General features: G+C 42.1%; 1 protein-coding gene across 2 annotated transcripts; it reads left to right on the forward strand.

The window, feature by feature from the left end:
• The first annotated feature begins 413 nt into the window (after nucleotides 1-413).
• On the forward strand, nucleotides 414-16,334 carry sestd1 (SEC14 and spectrin domains 1). Of its 2 annotated transcripts, XM_061841949.1 has the most exons (19): nucleotides 414-592; nucleotides 2,054-2,129; nucleotides 2,228-2,336; nucleotides 3,610-3,700; nucleotides 3,946-4,059; nucleotides 4,827-4,940; nucleotides 5,026-5,114; nucleotides 5,206-5,258; nucleotides 5,675-5,752; nucleotides 8,967-9,124; nucleotides 10,055-10,177; nucleotides 10,251-10,451; nucleotides 12,074-12,188; nucleotides 12,264-12,411; nucleotides 13,134-13,215; nucleotides 13,310-13,432; nucleotides 14,164-14,355; nucleotides 15,630-15,733; nucleotides 15,803-16,334. In XM_061841949.1, exons 2-19 carry the CDS (start codon nucleotides 2,054-2,056, stop codon nucleotides 16,053-16,055), a joined length of 2,223 nt encoding a protein of 740 aa, XP_061697933.1. In that variant the 5' UTR covers nucleotides 414-592; the 3' UTR covers nucleotides 16,056-16,334. The 2 variants fall into 2 exon arrangements, with proteins under 2 accessions (XP_061697933.1, XP_061697934.1); XM_061841950.1 differs by lacking the exons at nucleotides 2,054-2,129; nucleotides 2,228-2,336.
• Nucleotides 16,335-16,997: the final 663 nt, after the last annotated feature.

Genomic DNA, 16,997 nt, shown 5'->3' on the forward strand with positions numbered 1-16,997 from the left:
TTTTAAGAATATAGAGACAAATAAACATGGATAAATTAAGTTTTATTGTTTCCATACAGTCTAGAAATCCTGAGAACGCGTTGAAGGTAATGTCACGGTATAAAGATTTCCAATTGTCATTAAACGTCTCAGCGGCTTGAGGCTGCTCCCGCCCCGGATATCGTGCTGGTTATTTGAAAGTATAATATGTTCGAAAGATAATATATTTTGACGATAACATTTATGCATTTGGGGCACTCATACACCTTCATATATGTCATTAATATAACAATATATTTGTATATTCATATTAACGAAAAGACATGGAAACATACATCAGGCAAGGTGCCTATAAGCGTATTTTGAGTTTTTATTTTGAAGAAACTCGGAAGAGAAAACGTTAAATTTTTGGTGCTCCGTTGCGCATGCGCAGTGGGTACAACCAACAGCACCGTGGCGCCGCCTGTTTGTGCCTGGCTTCCAGCAAGCAAATCAGTGGCGGCGGAGTGTCGAGGTGCTGGATGGGAAAAAAAAATCAACTATCCGCGAGGAGCCACTTGAAACTTCTGGAAGACTCGACGGAGCCGCAGAATGCCAAAGATCTGACTTAAAGGTAGGAAAAAGCCTATAGTTCGATGGTGCGTCGTTGCCGAATTGATGGGCGAGTTATCGATGGAGAGGCGAGAAAAGGTTCGGCCGCCTCGTGAGTCAATGTAGGTCATTGTGTCTGTGGGCCGAACCGAACCTTTCCCCCTCTCTCACACGCACGATGCTAATAATAATAATGATGATGATAATAATGATTAGTAATATTAATGCCGCACATGTAGCACATCTGGATGATTCATAGAGTCGAACACAATCTGTTCCGTTGGCCTATGTCAGTCACCCGTTCCAGGGTCAAACTGGGCTATTTAAAAAAAAAAAAAAAAGCTATTTTCTTTATGAATGTTGTTATGACATTCTTAATTTTCATGTGAGGCTTTTGAAGAAGTTTCAAAATAAAGTAAAACTACTTGGACATAAAATGGCCCACTGAAAGTGTTTTTGTAAAAAACTGTATGTTCACCAAGGCATCTGACAAATGAAATTATGAAGCAGGCACACGGGTCCTTTTTTGTGTACCAATAGCAATAAGCATCAGTTGCTGTGCAATGGTTATCAACACACTTTATTCCCTCTGGATAATTAGAATACAGTTATTGTCTGGAATGGTCACTGTGATGTTAATGAAAACCATCCATCTATTTTATCAGCTGCTTATCCTCACAAGGGTCACAGGAGTGCTGGACCCTGTTCCAGCTATCTTTGGGCAGGAGGCGGGGTATACCCTGAACTGATTGCTAGCGAAACACAATTGAGGGAAAGTCATTTTAAACGGCCCTGAAGGAAGTACCAGAGTAGCATAGACACGGGTTTTATATTGATATAGTTCACATTGTTGCAGTATTGACAGTTTTCGTTATACACAGCAGCTGAGGTTTGTGAGGATTCCCTAATTTTATTCAGTTTGCTAAATGGCAGAATAATGAGACAATTCATTACTTTCAGCAACATCAAAACTTTAAATCCAAAAGATTGTAAGCCCAAGAACATCATCCCATCAGTGAAATTCAAATTGTGTAGCATCCTGTTGAGTGTCTGTTTTTCTGCTGGATGGACAGGTTCCCTTCACAAACATCATCGGTAATGCACATCTGTGGTAGGGCTAGGGACAGCGCTTTTCACTCAAAGATAGCTGGCACAGGTTCCAGCACGCCTTCAAAACTGGTGAAGAGAAGCTGAATGGAGAATGGATCGATGGAATGAATCAGTTTATTAATTGATTCCACTCGTTGTCACTCGAGATTTTTTTAAAAACGTGTCCTTTGGAAACATCACTACTTAAGCCCCCCCTCACCTCTCCCATTGCCACCTAAAAAAGAAAATGGAAAATGCTTGGTTCGAAAATGTGCACAGACACACTAAAATTTTGTGTGCTTTTAATATTTTCAGTGTGCACGCACACTTGCCCAATATGCACCCTTGACAGTAAACATTGAACAATGATATGAATTGTTGTTGCTGTTGTAAGATGTGTCATCAGGTGAGCACAATGGAGGCTAGCATCATCATCAATGTGCTCAACAAGAAGCTAGCCTTCCTCTCAGGTACATCCACAAACTCATACACGGGCCCGAACCCCCACCCCCCCACCCCTTTCCATAAAGTTGTGACTTAACAGCCTGCGTTGTTGTTGTTATTTGAGGCGGTAAAGACCGCCGGAGTGGTCTGATCCTCAGCATCCCGCTGGGCTGTGACCAGACCAACATGGATGAGCTCAGTGACACACTAGACTATCTGCTCAGCATACCCAGGTACACGCACACACATGGTAGAGATGGGCTGATTGCACTGGGTTACAAACTTTTTTTTTTTTAATAAATTATCTGTTTTTTCAACTAATTTAGGAAAATTTTCCATCCGAAAATGACATCCGTTTCTATTTTTCAGCTCAAGTTTTTGTTGTTATTGAAATGTTGAAAACTTTGCCTACAGTACATTGACTAACAGGCCTTGATAAAAGTAAAGTGCCTGTAAATTGAATGTTTCGTCATAGTTGTTCAAAATTCTGGACCTGAGCCTCCATTTAAGCAAACTGAAAACAAAAATATGTGTCCAAATTTAAAAAGTTGAACAAAGATTGAACAAAAACAATGTAATATTTGGATTCAGCACATCAGAATAGTCATAAATCAGATGCAAAAAAATCTCAGAGTAAATGTGTTTTATATCAGTGCTGTCAGGCGGGATTAAAGATGTTGATCCATCTTGGCATCAGCTCTCTTTTTTTTTTTTTTTTTTTAAATCCGATTGCCAACAAGAGAGAAATTCAAAACTGGGTGAACTTTAGGGAGCGATTTGTTGAAGTAATGTGTTGGACTTTGTATTCTGGAACATGTCCGGTTTTCCCTTTTACTGTATCAGTATCAGGTCCAGGTATCAGTTAATGGACTCCTTGACCACAAATAGTCAATATCGATTCCTGTCCTGGAATTAAATCAATACTGTATGTAAATAAATTGTTTAAAAATAATGATAATAATTCTCAAACACACACAAACACGGCAAGATCACACCACACGATAGTATCACACACAACTGGTACTGAACTCACCATGCCAGAACATAACAAGTGTCACACATAACAGAAACGTTCCACTCACACAACACAAAACAAAAACAGACCATTGCCAGTGCCAAACTCCACAACATAGATGTCCCCCCCTATACACACACACACACGACATATCAATATATAGTCAGAACAAGACACTGAAACGTAGACTGCACCCCACAAAATAGCCAGTAGCACGGTTAACATAGCAGTTGCACTCAAACTACACTAGAACAAACACACACATCAACAACATAACATAGTCCGTACAGAACAAAGCTTGTACTAGACTAGAACACAGACAGTATCATGCAGAGTGTACCAGAATAAGGTTAGCAGTACCACTCACAACGTACCCAGGACCACTCAAAAATACAGAGCATGCCAGTACCAGCATCGGATAATGATCAGGAACACACACATGATTGAGGAACTTAATCAATGACCTTGAATGCAACGTCTGTGTCTCTCAGTGAGAAGTGTAAAGCACGAGGCTTCACAGTCATTGTGGACGGACGCCGTACTCAATGGAACACGGTCAAAACGGTGGTGCTCATGTTACAGGTACGTCCAGAGCACGTCCATGTGGCTAGTAATAATTTCCTCGTTGTAGACTTTATGTGTTCATTCACCCTTTTATTTCTTCAAACACCGGGAGTTTAATATTCTGGTTAATGACCCACCTTGTTGTCACTCAGTGGGTTCAATCTAGTGGCTATTGACTGGTATTGCTCTTTGAAGTGAGGCATATTTTCATTCAAACACAGCGAGTCAATGTCTCTTTAACGGCTGGGCGACCACTCTTTCAGAACGTGATCCCGGCCGAGGTGTCGCTGGTGTGTGTGGTCAAGCCAGACGAGTTCTGGGACAAGAAAGTCACCCACTTCTGCTTCTGGAAGGAAAAGGACAGACTCGGGTTTGAGGTCAGACGCTCCAACCAATCACAAGCATTCACATCCATAGACACACATACACACTCATACACATTTCAATATTTTTATACAAATGCCGCTTCCATTGAAGATGCAATTTTGTGTGAAATATAAATAAAAAAAATACAATGATTTACACATTTTTTTTCAACCTATTCACGAGTTTCTCTTGTGTAATATATGGTCTTGTGTACAATCCGTGCCTTTAAAATCAACCCAGAAACCCTTCTGTCTAGTATTCTAGCATAACCCTTCTACCTACTTTGTGTTCAGTGTGCACAAATTAATTTCTCGCAGTTCATATTTTCAAAAAGTGGATGACTATCAGCATTTAATTAGGTTACTCATGTAAATCTTTTGCAATGTGTGCATACACTGATATAATTCTGTATGTTTTTATGCGTGAAGTAAAGCTGTTTATTTGGAACCGCATACCGTTTGTGTGTATGTGTGTGTAACTGTGCACAAGTGTATGTGTGTATTAAGTATAAGTGTGTAAACGTCTGCATAAGTGTGTGTGCCTGTGCATGTGTGTGAGAGAATTATTGGGTCATCTTCGTTCTGCACAAGAAGAATGAGTGTATCAGTGATTGGTCGTAAAAGTGACCCACTTCTTTTCATGTGTTGCTATGGTAACTGGAAAGATTGTCTTGCCTTGTAAACTCACTTATTCCCGTCGTTCCCTTGCACACTACACTAACACAACACTCCACTGCACATCACAGTGTTGTACTTAATCCTCTCGCACTTCCTATCAGGTGATTCTGGTGTCAGCCAATAAGCTGACTCGTTACATCGAACCCTCACAGCTCACTGACGACTTCGGAGGAACTTTGGACTACAACCACAGCGACTGGCTCAGCAAGCGACTGGTTGCCACTGCCAACCATTATTCATTTATTTATTACATCGGCATGTTACCATGGCAACTCAACCTCGTATGTGTGTGCGTGTCAGGTGTTTGAGAAGTTCACCAAGGAATCCACATCACTGCTGGATGAGCTGTCAATCATCAACGACAGTGACAAGAGCACCCCCCTCGACAAGTACGTACATATGTGCACACACACACACACACACACACACAGAGTTCAACACACAGTTGAAGCAGTAGTTTTGACGTGTGTGCGTTCGTAGGTCAGCTGATGTCCTCCTGCCATCCTTTGATCCAGAAACTGTCCTCCAGACAGGTAAGTGGTACCTTTGTAATTTGTGTGTGTACATGTTTTTTGTGTTCATTTTTTGTCCTTGTATTTATGTTTTTTGTTTGTGTGTATTTTTTTTGTGTGTGTATCTAGTCTGTGTCTGTGTGTGTACATATGCGGGTATATTTTTTTCTGAGTATATATTTTTTGTATGTTCGTGTGTGCATGTGTGAGTTTCCAAGTATTATTTAGTATATGTCTTGTCTGTGTGTTTTGTTTTTTTGTTAGTTTTTTTTTTTGTGCATGTTTGTGTTTTGGTTTTATTTTGTGAGTGTGTGTGTGGGCACTTGAAAGGGGTCATTGTTGTCTTAGTTGATGGTGCCATCGTCCTTCTTCCTCTCAGTGACACATAAACACACTTTCTTCTCTGTGCATGTGTGTGCGCGCGTGTGCCTGTGTAGGTCATGAGTTGCTGTCTGAGCTCCAGCAACAGCGTTTTAACGTCTCCGAGGGAGGAGGAGGCGGTGGAGGCCAAGGAGGTGAAGAAGCTCAATTTTTGATGCTAACGTAGTAATGTCAAATGCACCACATACAGACAAGATAGCACCACACAAGAACAGTCAGTACCAGGCTTGAAAAAATAGCCGCTAGCTGGTACCAGGCACGCAAAACACAACAGCCAGTAGTACACACAACACACTGGAAAATAGCTGTAATACTGGTGCATGTGAATACATTAGAATAGTGTCAAAAGTTTACGGTATTTTGCGGACTACAGAGTACAGTAGATTATCTGACACTCCAACTCTGTGTAGCGTTTGCCCTCATACATTAGCTGTGCCGGCCGATACGCCGCAGATATATACGTACCAGTGCGTTGTGAAGTTAGGTTTTCACACAGAAAGTTTGTAAATGTTCATTTACCCATATACAAACAGTGACTGTAACACGGCAGTAAAACAGCTCAAACATAACAGAAAAGTCATTGAAGTATTTTTATTCATTCTCCTCCTGTTGACTGAAACCACTAAAATCGTCGCCTTCACGATCGGGATTGAAGAGCCTCATAAAGTCTCGGTCACAAACCATTTCAGTCTCTCTGTCACTCTCAATGTCATTTTCATCTTGAGTTACCGCTGAGCTTGCGCTGCTCTTCTCACGTCGCAATCCAGCGTTTCCAAATCTGTTGGTGATGGTAGATTCTTTCAATCTGTTCTGCGCGTTTAAGATCTACTGACAGACTTCAGTAAGGATGACCTTCGCATGCGGCCAGTTTTTGTGAATGATAACCACTAGCAACAAAAATAATTAATCTATATATTTTTTGCCCCATTATAATTTTGAAAATGTTTACTTTTTAAGCTACACAGTGGAACCTCAATAAAACGGTTACCAATACAACAGTGTATAACACAGACGCGCCAGGACTGAAAAATGTGTCCAAAAATAGTTTCCCATTTTTCACTTAAAATGCAAAGTCAATTAGTTCCAGAATCGGTCGCTGTTGTGTGTTCCGGGTCACAGCTATACAATATCACTAGATCCAATTCTAAAAAGACGTGCCTCCCTTATATATGTGGGGCATTGATGTGGGAGAGCGACAGAGAGCGCACGCTGTGGGAATACAAAACGCAAGCACAGTAATTCCTCGTGGCTCAGTAGAGCAACTCTCTGATGGTGAGAACTGCACGTCAGTCATGTCACCATGACCAAGCAAAGCAGTATGGTAAATTTGGATGAAATGTGAAACTTCCGAACATTTTCAAGCTTTTTAAAAATATGTTTCTTATAACTTTATACTATAGTGTGTGTTTTAAGCCATGGGAAACAAATGCAAAGCAGTATTTTTTTAATTGTATAGTAATATGGGTGCATATGGACAAAAAAAAAAAAATTAAATGTAGCGGATAATCAGTTAGATTGACGAACTCCCCGACGCTTAATTCTTTCGACATTCCACTGTATGCATAATTTCAATGATTATAGTTTAAAGCAAATGGAAATCCCAAATTCACTTCCACTAGAAACCAAAATGTTACGTAGCAAACAGTTGAACATCCATTCATCCAAGCTGCTCAGAAACTGAACATGATTTTTAATGTAGAAACTACGCAGGAATTTGTTCTTTGAAAAATATTTTTCCAAGTGTTTGAGTACTCTAATACTTACTCTCCCATTTTCTTAGATGTACCAGTACACACCATTTAACATTGCCTTTGCCACATATACAGTGACTGTCCTAACCGCAACAAAGTCAGTAGTGCTACACACAGAATGTAGACAGTCCCCCTAGATACAAGACCAGAACATAGTCAGTACCACAAAACACACAAACGTTATTGTGTGCCATACTGACATCATGTGTGAAAATGTGAAATCATCGGTTTTGTTTGTCTTCAATGGTGGATAATTCTGAATTGACAAGCTTACTAGTCTTTGATTTATTACTGTATATATAAAACACGTTTGGTATGGGGTGATTATTTTTAGAATAGATTTATTTCTGAGGACTGTGGATCAATTCCCACCCCCACTTGTGTTGATGTTCTCTGGGTACTCCTGTTTCCTCCATCATCTCAAAAACAACGTGGTAGGTTGAAAGAAGACTGTAAATTCCATGTAGGTGCGGATGTGACTGCGAATGGTTCTTTGTTTCCTTGTCCTCTGCGATTGGCTGGAAACCAGTTCAGGGTGTACCCTGCCTCTCGCCAGAATATGGATGGCATAGGCTCCAGCAGGCCCACAACTCTAGTGAGGATAAGATGAATGATAATGAAGGAAGATGATTGAATAACAACACAGACACAAAATATACATGCTGTGAGTTGCAGGTATTATTTTTGTCCACTTGGGGTCACCGTCCTCACATTTTACATAATAGTATCTGTGACTTTGAATGAGTGCAGCTTTAATCGCTAAGACCTGGCCTGGTGAGTGATGTGGCACTCAACGAATGAGAGGGTAAAAGTTGCTTTAGGGTCAGAAGAGGTTGGCTGTTAAGTGACTAATTTGTTAGCCTGTCTGCACATTGACTACTTTGGCATCAATTCCGGTCGCGAAACTCATGTATGAATGTGCACTGGTGGCTGTGACTTCCCTTAACCTCTTGGGGAAGGGTTATATCTATCCATTTTCTTAGCCACTTATCCTCACAAGGGTCAGAGGAGTGCCGGAGCCTATCCCAGCTGTCAACGGGCAGGAGGCGAGGGACACCCTGAACATGTTGCCCGCCAGTCGCAGGGCACATAGAGACAAAGAACCGCACTCACAATCACACCCAGGGGCAATTTAGAGTGTCCAATTAATGTTGCATGTTTTTGGGATGTGAGAGGAAACCGGAGTACCTGGAGAAAACCCACGCAGGCACGGGGTGAACATGCAAATTCCACACAGGCGGGTCCGGGATTGAACCCGGGAGCTCAGAACTGTGAGACCAAAGCTTTCCAGCTGATCCGCCGGGAAGGATTGTAATTTGTTCTAAATACCGTGGTTGGCTATATTAAATTAGCCATCAATGTTTACGTTGCCTTGTGTGGGCGATTGTGACAGGCTTTTTGTGTGGCAGTTTTGGTTTTGCAGCAGAGGCATTGCCATAGTAGTTATTCAATTGTTGAAAAGCATGTGTTGTCCACAGAAGAGATTCTTATACCTCAAAGTGGGTCATGCCCAACTCCCTGATCAAATCCTGGTCTGTCAGCTCCTTGGCGTGGCTCCACCTAACCTTGTTCTTCTTTTCCCGGCGTTTTCCCGAAGCACCCACATGGCGTCCAATGGAGGAGGAGCTTCTGGCTCAGCCTCAGGTGATGAAGCTTCTGGACTCCCTGAGGGAAAAGTACACGCGCTACCAGGAAGTTTGCAGACAACGCAGCAAGCGGTTGCAGATACACGACGTACATGCCAAAGTCATGCAGGTGACTGTGCGCAAGGCACTCTGGTGGCTGTCTTGAGGACAAGCAAGTTGTTAGTTGCCATGGTAATGGCACCATGTCAGTTGCTAGCCTGGAGGATTTGCTGCTGTCCTACTTTTCGTCACACACGACCGCATGCATTACAATATACGCGTATATTCAAATTTGATGCATTCAAAAGCATGAATACAGAAAATATGAAAATCTTTCCAATCACATTTGTGTAATGTTTAATGAAAATTAAAAATGACAATCCTCACACCCACAGAACCAATAAAACTATAATCAATACAAAAGACATAAAAATAACATCACACTAGGAAATAAATCAATACAATGTAAAAAGAAATCCTTTACTAAATTTCATCACATGCAAAACAAATTAAAAATAAGTAAAATATATATAACAATAAAGGAATCATGCTCCTGAAAATATTAAATGGAAGATAAACATGAAAGAATTATCACAGAAAATAAAATACAAATTGATCGCAGGTGATATAAATGAACAATAACAAGGAAAAAAATCATAATCATAAATAAATAAAATAACCGTCAAGGGTCAAACAAGGTAAGTTAAATATAGCAATGGTGATTACATTAAAAATAAAATACAAACAAATTAACAGTTTATAACACTAAGAAAGATAAAATACAAAAATATGAAATCCTAATCAGAATGAATTACAGTAAATGTGAAAAAGTTCAACAAAGAAAGTATGGATAAATTATCACACACACACAAGTAAAATTTCATGAAAAGAAATATAAACAAACACACTCAGCCCTCATGTAATGAATTGGAAATGTGTACAATATAAAGTACAATATCACCAATTGATATCTGAAATACAATCGGCACACACATAAATGTAAAACATTTCATAAAAATGTGAAAGAAATTGTGTAAGTGTGTGCGTGTTTATGTTTGAGGTGGTGACGTGGCTGCAGGGTCCAGGCTCAGAGCTGCTGAAGACCCACCAGGCCATCGGAGACTCAATGCGAGCGGCACAGGCGCTGCAGCAAAAACACGAGGAGATAGAGAGTCAGCACAGCGTACGGCTAACACACATCCACACATGCAAACAAACAAACAAACACACACAAAATTAACCTTGTCCTGCGTCAGGAATGGTTTGCGGTCTACGTGGAGCTCAACCAGCAGATCGCTGTCCTCCTCAATGGTGGAGAGGATGATGAGGAAGAAGCCAGTGAGCTGAAGGCTCTGCAACAGCAGCTCAGCGACGTCTGCTACCAGCAGGCGGCGCAGCTGGAGAGCCGGCAGAACGTCCTGCAAGCCGCGCATACCTTCCACGCTGCTACACAGGAGGTAGCTTAGTAAAGCGTAGCCGAGCTCACGTTACTTTAACTTGACTTAGCTTGGGTTACTATTATTCTAACGCTTTTATTTCATCTTAGTTTAGCTATCTTATTTTATCTTTATTTAATGGATCTAACTTAACTTCTTAATATGAAGTGCCCCCCCCCCCCACCATCGTCACAGTTTAGCATGCCCAGAATCACTGATTTGTATCGCATTTTTCAGTGATCTCCAGTCACACCACCTGTGTGTATGATGTGGCTGTTAGCAACAACAGTAAAAATTGGAGCTCTTCGTCTCTGTTTGGCCACCCCTGTCAATTTTGTTAATTTAGCTTATTTTAACATGTGTATCAGAGCTTAATTTAGTTTAGCCCTGGGGTGCTCAATGCGTCCAGCCGATCGCGAGGCAGTCTTGGTCAATCGAAATCAATCCAAAAAAAAAAAAAAAAAAAAAAACATCAGCCAATGTTGCCTCCAAAACTGCGTGCCAAAAAAAAAAAAAAATCCAATGCAATGCAAATTGAAAGTATAACATACAGCTATTCAGTTTGTGGCATTGCAGTGTAATTCAATGAGTAAGGGATGACTGGTTATTACATCCAATGGCACAATTAACATGCATACTGTAAAAAATGAAAAGAAGCCACTGGTTTTCTTTGATGCAGCACACGGAATGACAATGACCGCTGCTCCGCCACACTTTCTTTTTCCTAGTTTACCTTACACACAACCCCTCCATCCCCACACTTAAAGATGTACACTTATAATTACAGATGTTACAGTACTTAAGCAACCCATCAATGTCTTTTATAATGACAGCGTCCACCACCGCTGCTTTAGTTCGCAACACAGTCTGGGCAACGGAGAGCAAAGACGAGCTAGACATGCTGCTCATGTTTGCTTTTGATATTAATAGAGAAAATTAAAGAAGAAATGTTGTTTTAAGATGCAATGACTGTCGTAGTATGTGAATAATCCAAGAGAAAGTTGTTAAACTGGACGAGATTCTCTCTTTTCAAGTAGGAAAGGTCTGGTCTGAAGCCAAAGTAGAAAGTGCAGGATGAGATGATGTCTAATTTTAAAATTCCACCTTGGCACAGCCTGATCCAGGATGTAAGCACAGACAATACAGTGCACAAAAAGATAATTCTGTATTTCATATATATATATATATATATATATATATTATAATATATCACATAACAATAAGATAACATTGGAAGCATCACACCCACCCCACCTCGTCGTCGGTAGCTCACGAGAAGCTGGCTGGTTGAAAAGTAGATCTTGGGGTAAAAAAAAGTCTGGGCACCCCTGGTTTAGGCTTTAAGCAGGGCTTAGTTGAATGTTGCTTATTGTAGCCTAGCTCATCTTAGTTTTTATTTCTTACAAGATATGTTGTACTGGCTTAGTCGTGTCCACAAACAGTTAAAATGGGTTCATTTTGCCTATTTTAGCCCTGTTGTCATGGCAGTCTTTGCATACCTTACCTTTGAAGCCTAACCTGTCTTAGACCGTCTCATCTTAGCATTATTTATATTAGTATTGCTCTGTCTTTCTTGTTTTATGTTTGCATTTACATTTATGTTACATGCAGTGTGATCGTGCTGACATAGCATCTGTTGTTAGCTGTCTCAGCAGCTGGACGCTCTTCTGGGCATGCTGTGTGCGGATGTGGCGCCGGCAGATGGCTCGGCAATCCAACACAACCTCAAACTGCTGGAGGAGAAGCTGCAGAGCGTCGGTACGTCACTAAATCCTGCTAAATGCTATTGCGCTACTTCCTGTGCTGACTCCTCCCTTTTCTGCGCATGTGCAGAGACGGGGCTAGCATTGCTGCGCCAGAAGGGGGAGTTGCTACTGGAGCAGACCTGCACAGAGGACGGTGAGAACGTAGCGGCTGAGCAGAAACACAACGTGCAGCAGATCCACGATGTCATGGATGACATGCAAATGAGGAAACAGAGGTGAATAAACGTGTGTGTGTGTGTGTGTGTGTGTGTGTGGTGTGTGTGTGTGTGTGTGTATATACACACACACACGCACATACACATACATTTGAAGCCAAAAGTTTACATACACTGTGCAACACACAGATTTGACTTTTTGTCTCACTATCTAAAGTCAAATCAGACTAAACCTCTCCTGTCTCAGGTCAGTCAGGTTCACCGAAATTATTTACTTTTGTTAAATGCCACAATAATGAAAGAATTTCCGAGAGACCTTTCTATTGTGTGCTTTGAGGTCAAAAGTTTACATACACAAAAAGTTCGGCGTCCTTAAAGAATGCATGCCTCAAAATTCTGAGGACTCGAATTCAAATCCTGCCCCCCCCCCACCTCGTGTGGAGTTTGCATGTTCTCTCTGTGTCTGCATGGGTTTTCTCTGTGCACTCCAGTTTCCACCCACATCCCAAAAACAGCCAATCATTTAAGACTCTGAATTGTTGTCAATCTCCATGTTCTCTGCGATAGGCTGGCAATAAGTTCAGGGTTTACCCCGCCCATTGACAGCTGGGTTAGGCTACAGTACTCCCCGTGGCCTTTGTGAGGATAAGCTGATGAGAAAATGGATGGATGGATGGATGGATGGATATACAATGGTATTTTTTTTTTTTTTTTTTTTTTAGTAAGTTTGAGGGTGAACCTAATACAGTGATCTTTGTATGTGCGTGCTCCTATGTGCATAGGTGTGAAGACATGGTGGACGTACGCCGTCTGAAGATGCTTCAGATGGTTCAGTTGTTCAAATGTGAAGAAGACTCCTTACAGGTCAGATCTGGTCACAAGATCAAAAGGACATCATCAGTGAGCGTGCGCGTCTCAAGACGCGTCTGTGTGTGCGTGTGATGGTGTCTGTGCACAGGCTGTGGATTGGCTGTGCGAGCTTCTGGACGCGCTGCTGAAGACGCACGTAAGACTCGGAGACGACGCCCAGGAAACCAAAGCCATGATGGAGAAGCACAGGAAGTTTGTGGACGTGGCTCAGGTGAGACTGGCGGTCATGGCGTGCGTGTGTGTGTGTGTGTGTGTGTGTGTGTGTGTGTGTGTGTGTGTGTGTGTGTGTGTGTGTGTGTGTGTGCGCGCGTGTGTGTGCGTGTGCGTGCGCATACTTGTGTGTTTGCATCTGCATGTCTTAGGGCTGCACCGTATTGTGTTTGACAATCATTATCTCAGTATGTGCATGCGCGATTCTCACACTGCAAAGGTCCTGACGATGTAAGTGGAAAAGAACTGTACCCAACATGCACTGCGCGCATCAGTCTACCAATCACAATCGTACTTTGATTCTCCAAATAAGTGGTGAAACCTTGCTTCAATAATACAGGATCAATGTTGGGAAAGTTCTTTTTCAAAGTTCAGCATTTCAAAAATGAACTAGTTGAGTTTATTGTTCATAATTCACCATTTTATCTCTAAGTTCACTGGTCCAAGAACAAACTTGTTCATGTTTCTTTTTTTCCTTTCTTTCTTTCTTTCATTATTGTATGTTGGTGATGGACAATTACTATTCATTTCCGCATTGTTGCCACCCATTCAGTCTACACTCGTAGTCAGCTGCAGCTTTCACCCTACAATCTCAAAAACATGAGGGAAAAACATGTTTTGTTGTTTTTTAAAATCAGGAATGAAAACAAAAGTAGGACTTTTTTTTTTCCATGATATGCAAACCAAAGCAGATGAAAGACACACCCACTGATGTGCGCCGCCCCGTTTCAGAGTACGTACGACTACGGCCGTCAACTCCTTCAGGCCACGGTGGTGCTGTGCCAATCTCTGCGCTGCGCCACGCGATCCTCTGGCGACACTTTGCCTCGACTCAACCGCGTGTGGAAGCAGTTCACCGTCAGCGCTGACGAGCGTCAACATCGGCTGCAGCTTGCCCTCACCTTCCACCAGCACGCCGACTCGGTTAGCACGCACACACACACACACATCTTTGCAGTCTCTCTTATTTTATTTTACAGTACTGCTATACCTATATACTATACCATGTGAATTTTTTGTATGTAGAAGCGCTTGGTGCTTTCGTTGTATTAGGAGGCATAATTTCTCCATCCAAGCGAGGACTACTGTGGCGCATCATTGCCACCAGATTACCGCAACTTTTTTCACACACTTTCAACTCTGCGGTTTATGCGGTGGCGATGCGGCTAATTTGTGCATTTTTTTCTAACGGCCGCAAAAGGCCACTCAAGCGGAAAAGGTAAGAGTGATACCGGTGGAATATATGTGCCGAGGAAGTGACTTTTACCGGTCCGGTCCTGTTAGCACTGCGCTAGCGTGTTACTGCTGTGTCTCAGCGATTTTTACTGGTTTGGGTTTTTTTTTTTACCGGCCCTGTTATCGCATCGTTATTGTTAGCTCAGCATTAGCGCGGCGGCGCTAACATTAAACCGCGGCTCAGCAACCTTTTTGAGGCTGAGGGCTACTTCGTGAGCACCGATCGTATGAAGGGCTACGTGACCTGTTTTGCAGCAAATTTCAGACTCAGTTCATTACACGTACATAAAATGATATTGTTTTAATTTATTGTAGCAAATGACATTACAGGTATTTCAAAATTTTAATTCACGTAAGCAAGTCAGATTCAGAATTTAAAGCACAAATAATAGTAACAATTTGTGGCCTGTGGTATTTTTAGTACATACCTCACGGGCGCCTTATATGGTCCTCGCGGGCTACCATTCGCCCGCGGGCACCGCGTTGGTGACCCTGCATTAAACTCTCTGTGTAGCATCTTTTTTTGTAAATATCTCTCGTTTCAATGCGGGCACTAGCGGCGTATGTATGTACCAAATGGAATTTCCTTTTGAAATGTACTGGGTGAGGCTTATAACCAGGTGCGCTCTGTAGGCCGGGAATTACGGTACAAAGAAAGTTAATAAAATAATGTGTATTGTTAAATAGTATAATAAAAAAGTTCAATTCAAATTAAACTCAAACCTAAAAATATTAAAACACATCAGTTTTCTTTTTTTCTACATAATACGTTTTAATGCCTTATGTATGTGTTGAAGTAGGAGTGAAGTAGGCCCCGTAATTGTGACTGAACATTATAATCCGGTGGACCTTATGGTGCGGAAAATATGGCACTTAAAGATGCAAAAATGTCTGAATACAAAACCAAAAAAGTAGTTAGATAAAATAATGCAAACTAAATGAAAATATAAAATGGTGTTTAGGTGTTACAGGATGAGCATGTGGATAGAGAGTCTTTGGATGCGGTGGATGCTTCAGCCAAAGCTCTGTTGGACAGACTCACCATGCCCGTCATCTTCCCTGATGGGTCTGTATGCAAACACTCGACATGCAGACAATCAAGCACACACATAATGACTGCTTTGCTGCTTGTTAGGAGCGAGCAGTGGTTCGGCAGCACTGGCAGCGAAGAGGCAACGTTGGTGTCTGAGTTTGTGCGAGAGCGCCTCCTCCTGGTGGAGGAGCGCCGGCTGCAGTTGCAGGAGGCGGAGCTCAGTGGCGACTCCCGCCCACAGGAGGAAGCGCTTCACGGCCTCCATGTCATCGGGGAGGAGCCCGGTGAGAGGGAGGAGGACCCAGACCACCCTGGGGACCTCAACCAACAAGAGGAGGAGATGCAGGAATGCTGAGTGCTTGGAGCTCATTAGCCCAGGAAGCTAATTGATGCTAACACTCGAGTTTTTTTTATTTGCAACATCCCGGATTCAAGACATTTTTCCCAGCATGCTCCGAGTTCTTGCCTGCCTTTTTCGCCTGTGTACTCCCAAACAAGACTGATTTTTGAAAAAATACATATTTATTTGACTTGATTTTCAAGCAAACCTTGAAGCATTAATGGCTGCTGCTGAATGTGTCAACTTTGTCTCCTCTCCCAAAGTTAAATATTCATGACATCGTGCCATGATCCAAATAAACTTTTTCAAGTTTCAAACGTCTATCTATCCATCCATTTTCTTAGCCGCTTATACTCACGAGGGTTGCGGGGAGTGCTGGAGCCTATCCCAGCTGTCAACGGGCTAAACTGGTTGCCAGCCAATCACAGGGCACATTGAAACAGTCACAATCACACCTCGGGGCAATTCGAGTGTCCAATTAATGTTGCATGTTTTTGTGATGTGGGAGGAAACCGCAGTACCCAGAGGAAACCCACGCAGGTACGGGGAGGACATACAAACTCCACACAGGCGGGTCCGGGATTGAACCCGGGACCTCAGAAGTGTGAGGCCAACACTTTACCAGCTGCCATTCAACCATCTATTTTATTTCTATCATTCGACTTTTAGCCATTTTTCTGGAGTGTTAATAACTTGTTAATGCTTCGGTCAAAATACCCCGAAGAGCAACAGTTACACATTTTTCCCGCTTTTCTGTCTTGCCGTGGTAAATTGTCTAATTTTCGGGGTGGCGCTGTCCTGTGGAAGTAAGCAAGCATGTACACGTGACAAAACAGGAAATCCCTGACCCCAAAGTTTTTGTGGAATCAACTAAGTGCCATACTGTATTTCACAATATGAATTTGTGCTGTCTGTGAACCTAAGAAAGGGCTGATGTAACCTTCCTTCACACAGGGT

The sequence above is a fragment of the Syngnathoides biaculeatus genome, chromosome 14 (assembly GCF_019802595.1).
Source record: "Syngnathoides biaculeatus isolate LvHL_M chromosome 14, ASM1980259v1, whole genome shotgun sequence".
Taxonomy (NCBI): Eukaryota; Metazoa; Chordata; class Actinopteri; order Syngnathiformes; family Syngnathidae; genus Syngnathoides; species Syngnathoides biaculeatus.

Coding starts and splice junctions, on each gene's coding strand:
- sestd1 (XM_061841949.1), top strand. CDS start 2,054: ATGTGTCATCAGGTGAGCACAATGGAGGCTAGCATCATCATCAATGTG. Junction 3,701..3,945: donor CGGTGGTGCTCATGTTACAG/GTACGTCCAGAG, acceptor CCACTCTTTCAG/AACGTGATCCCGGCCGAGGT. Junction 5,259..5,674: donor AGAAACTGTCCTCCAGACAG/GTAAGTGGTACC, acceptor GTGCCTGTGTAG/GTCATGAGTTGCTGTCTGAG.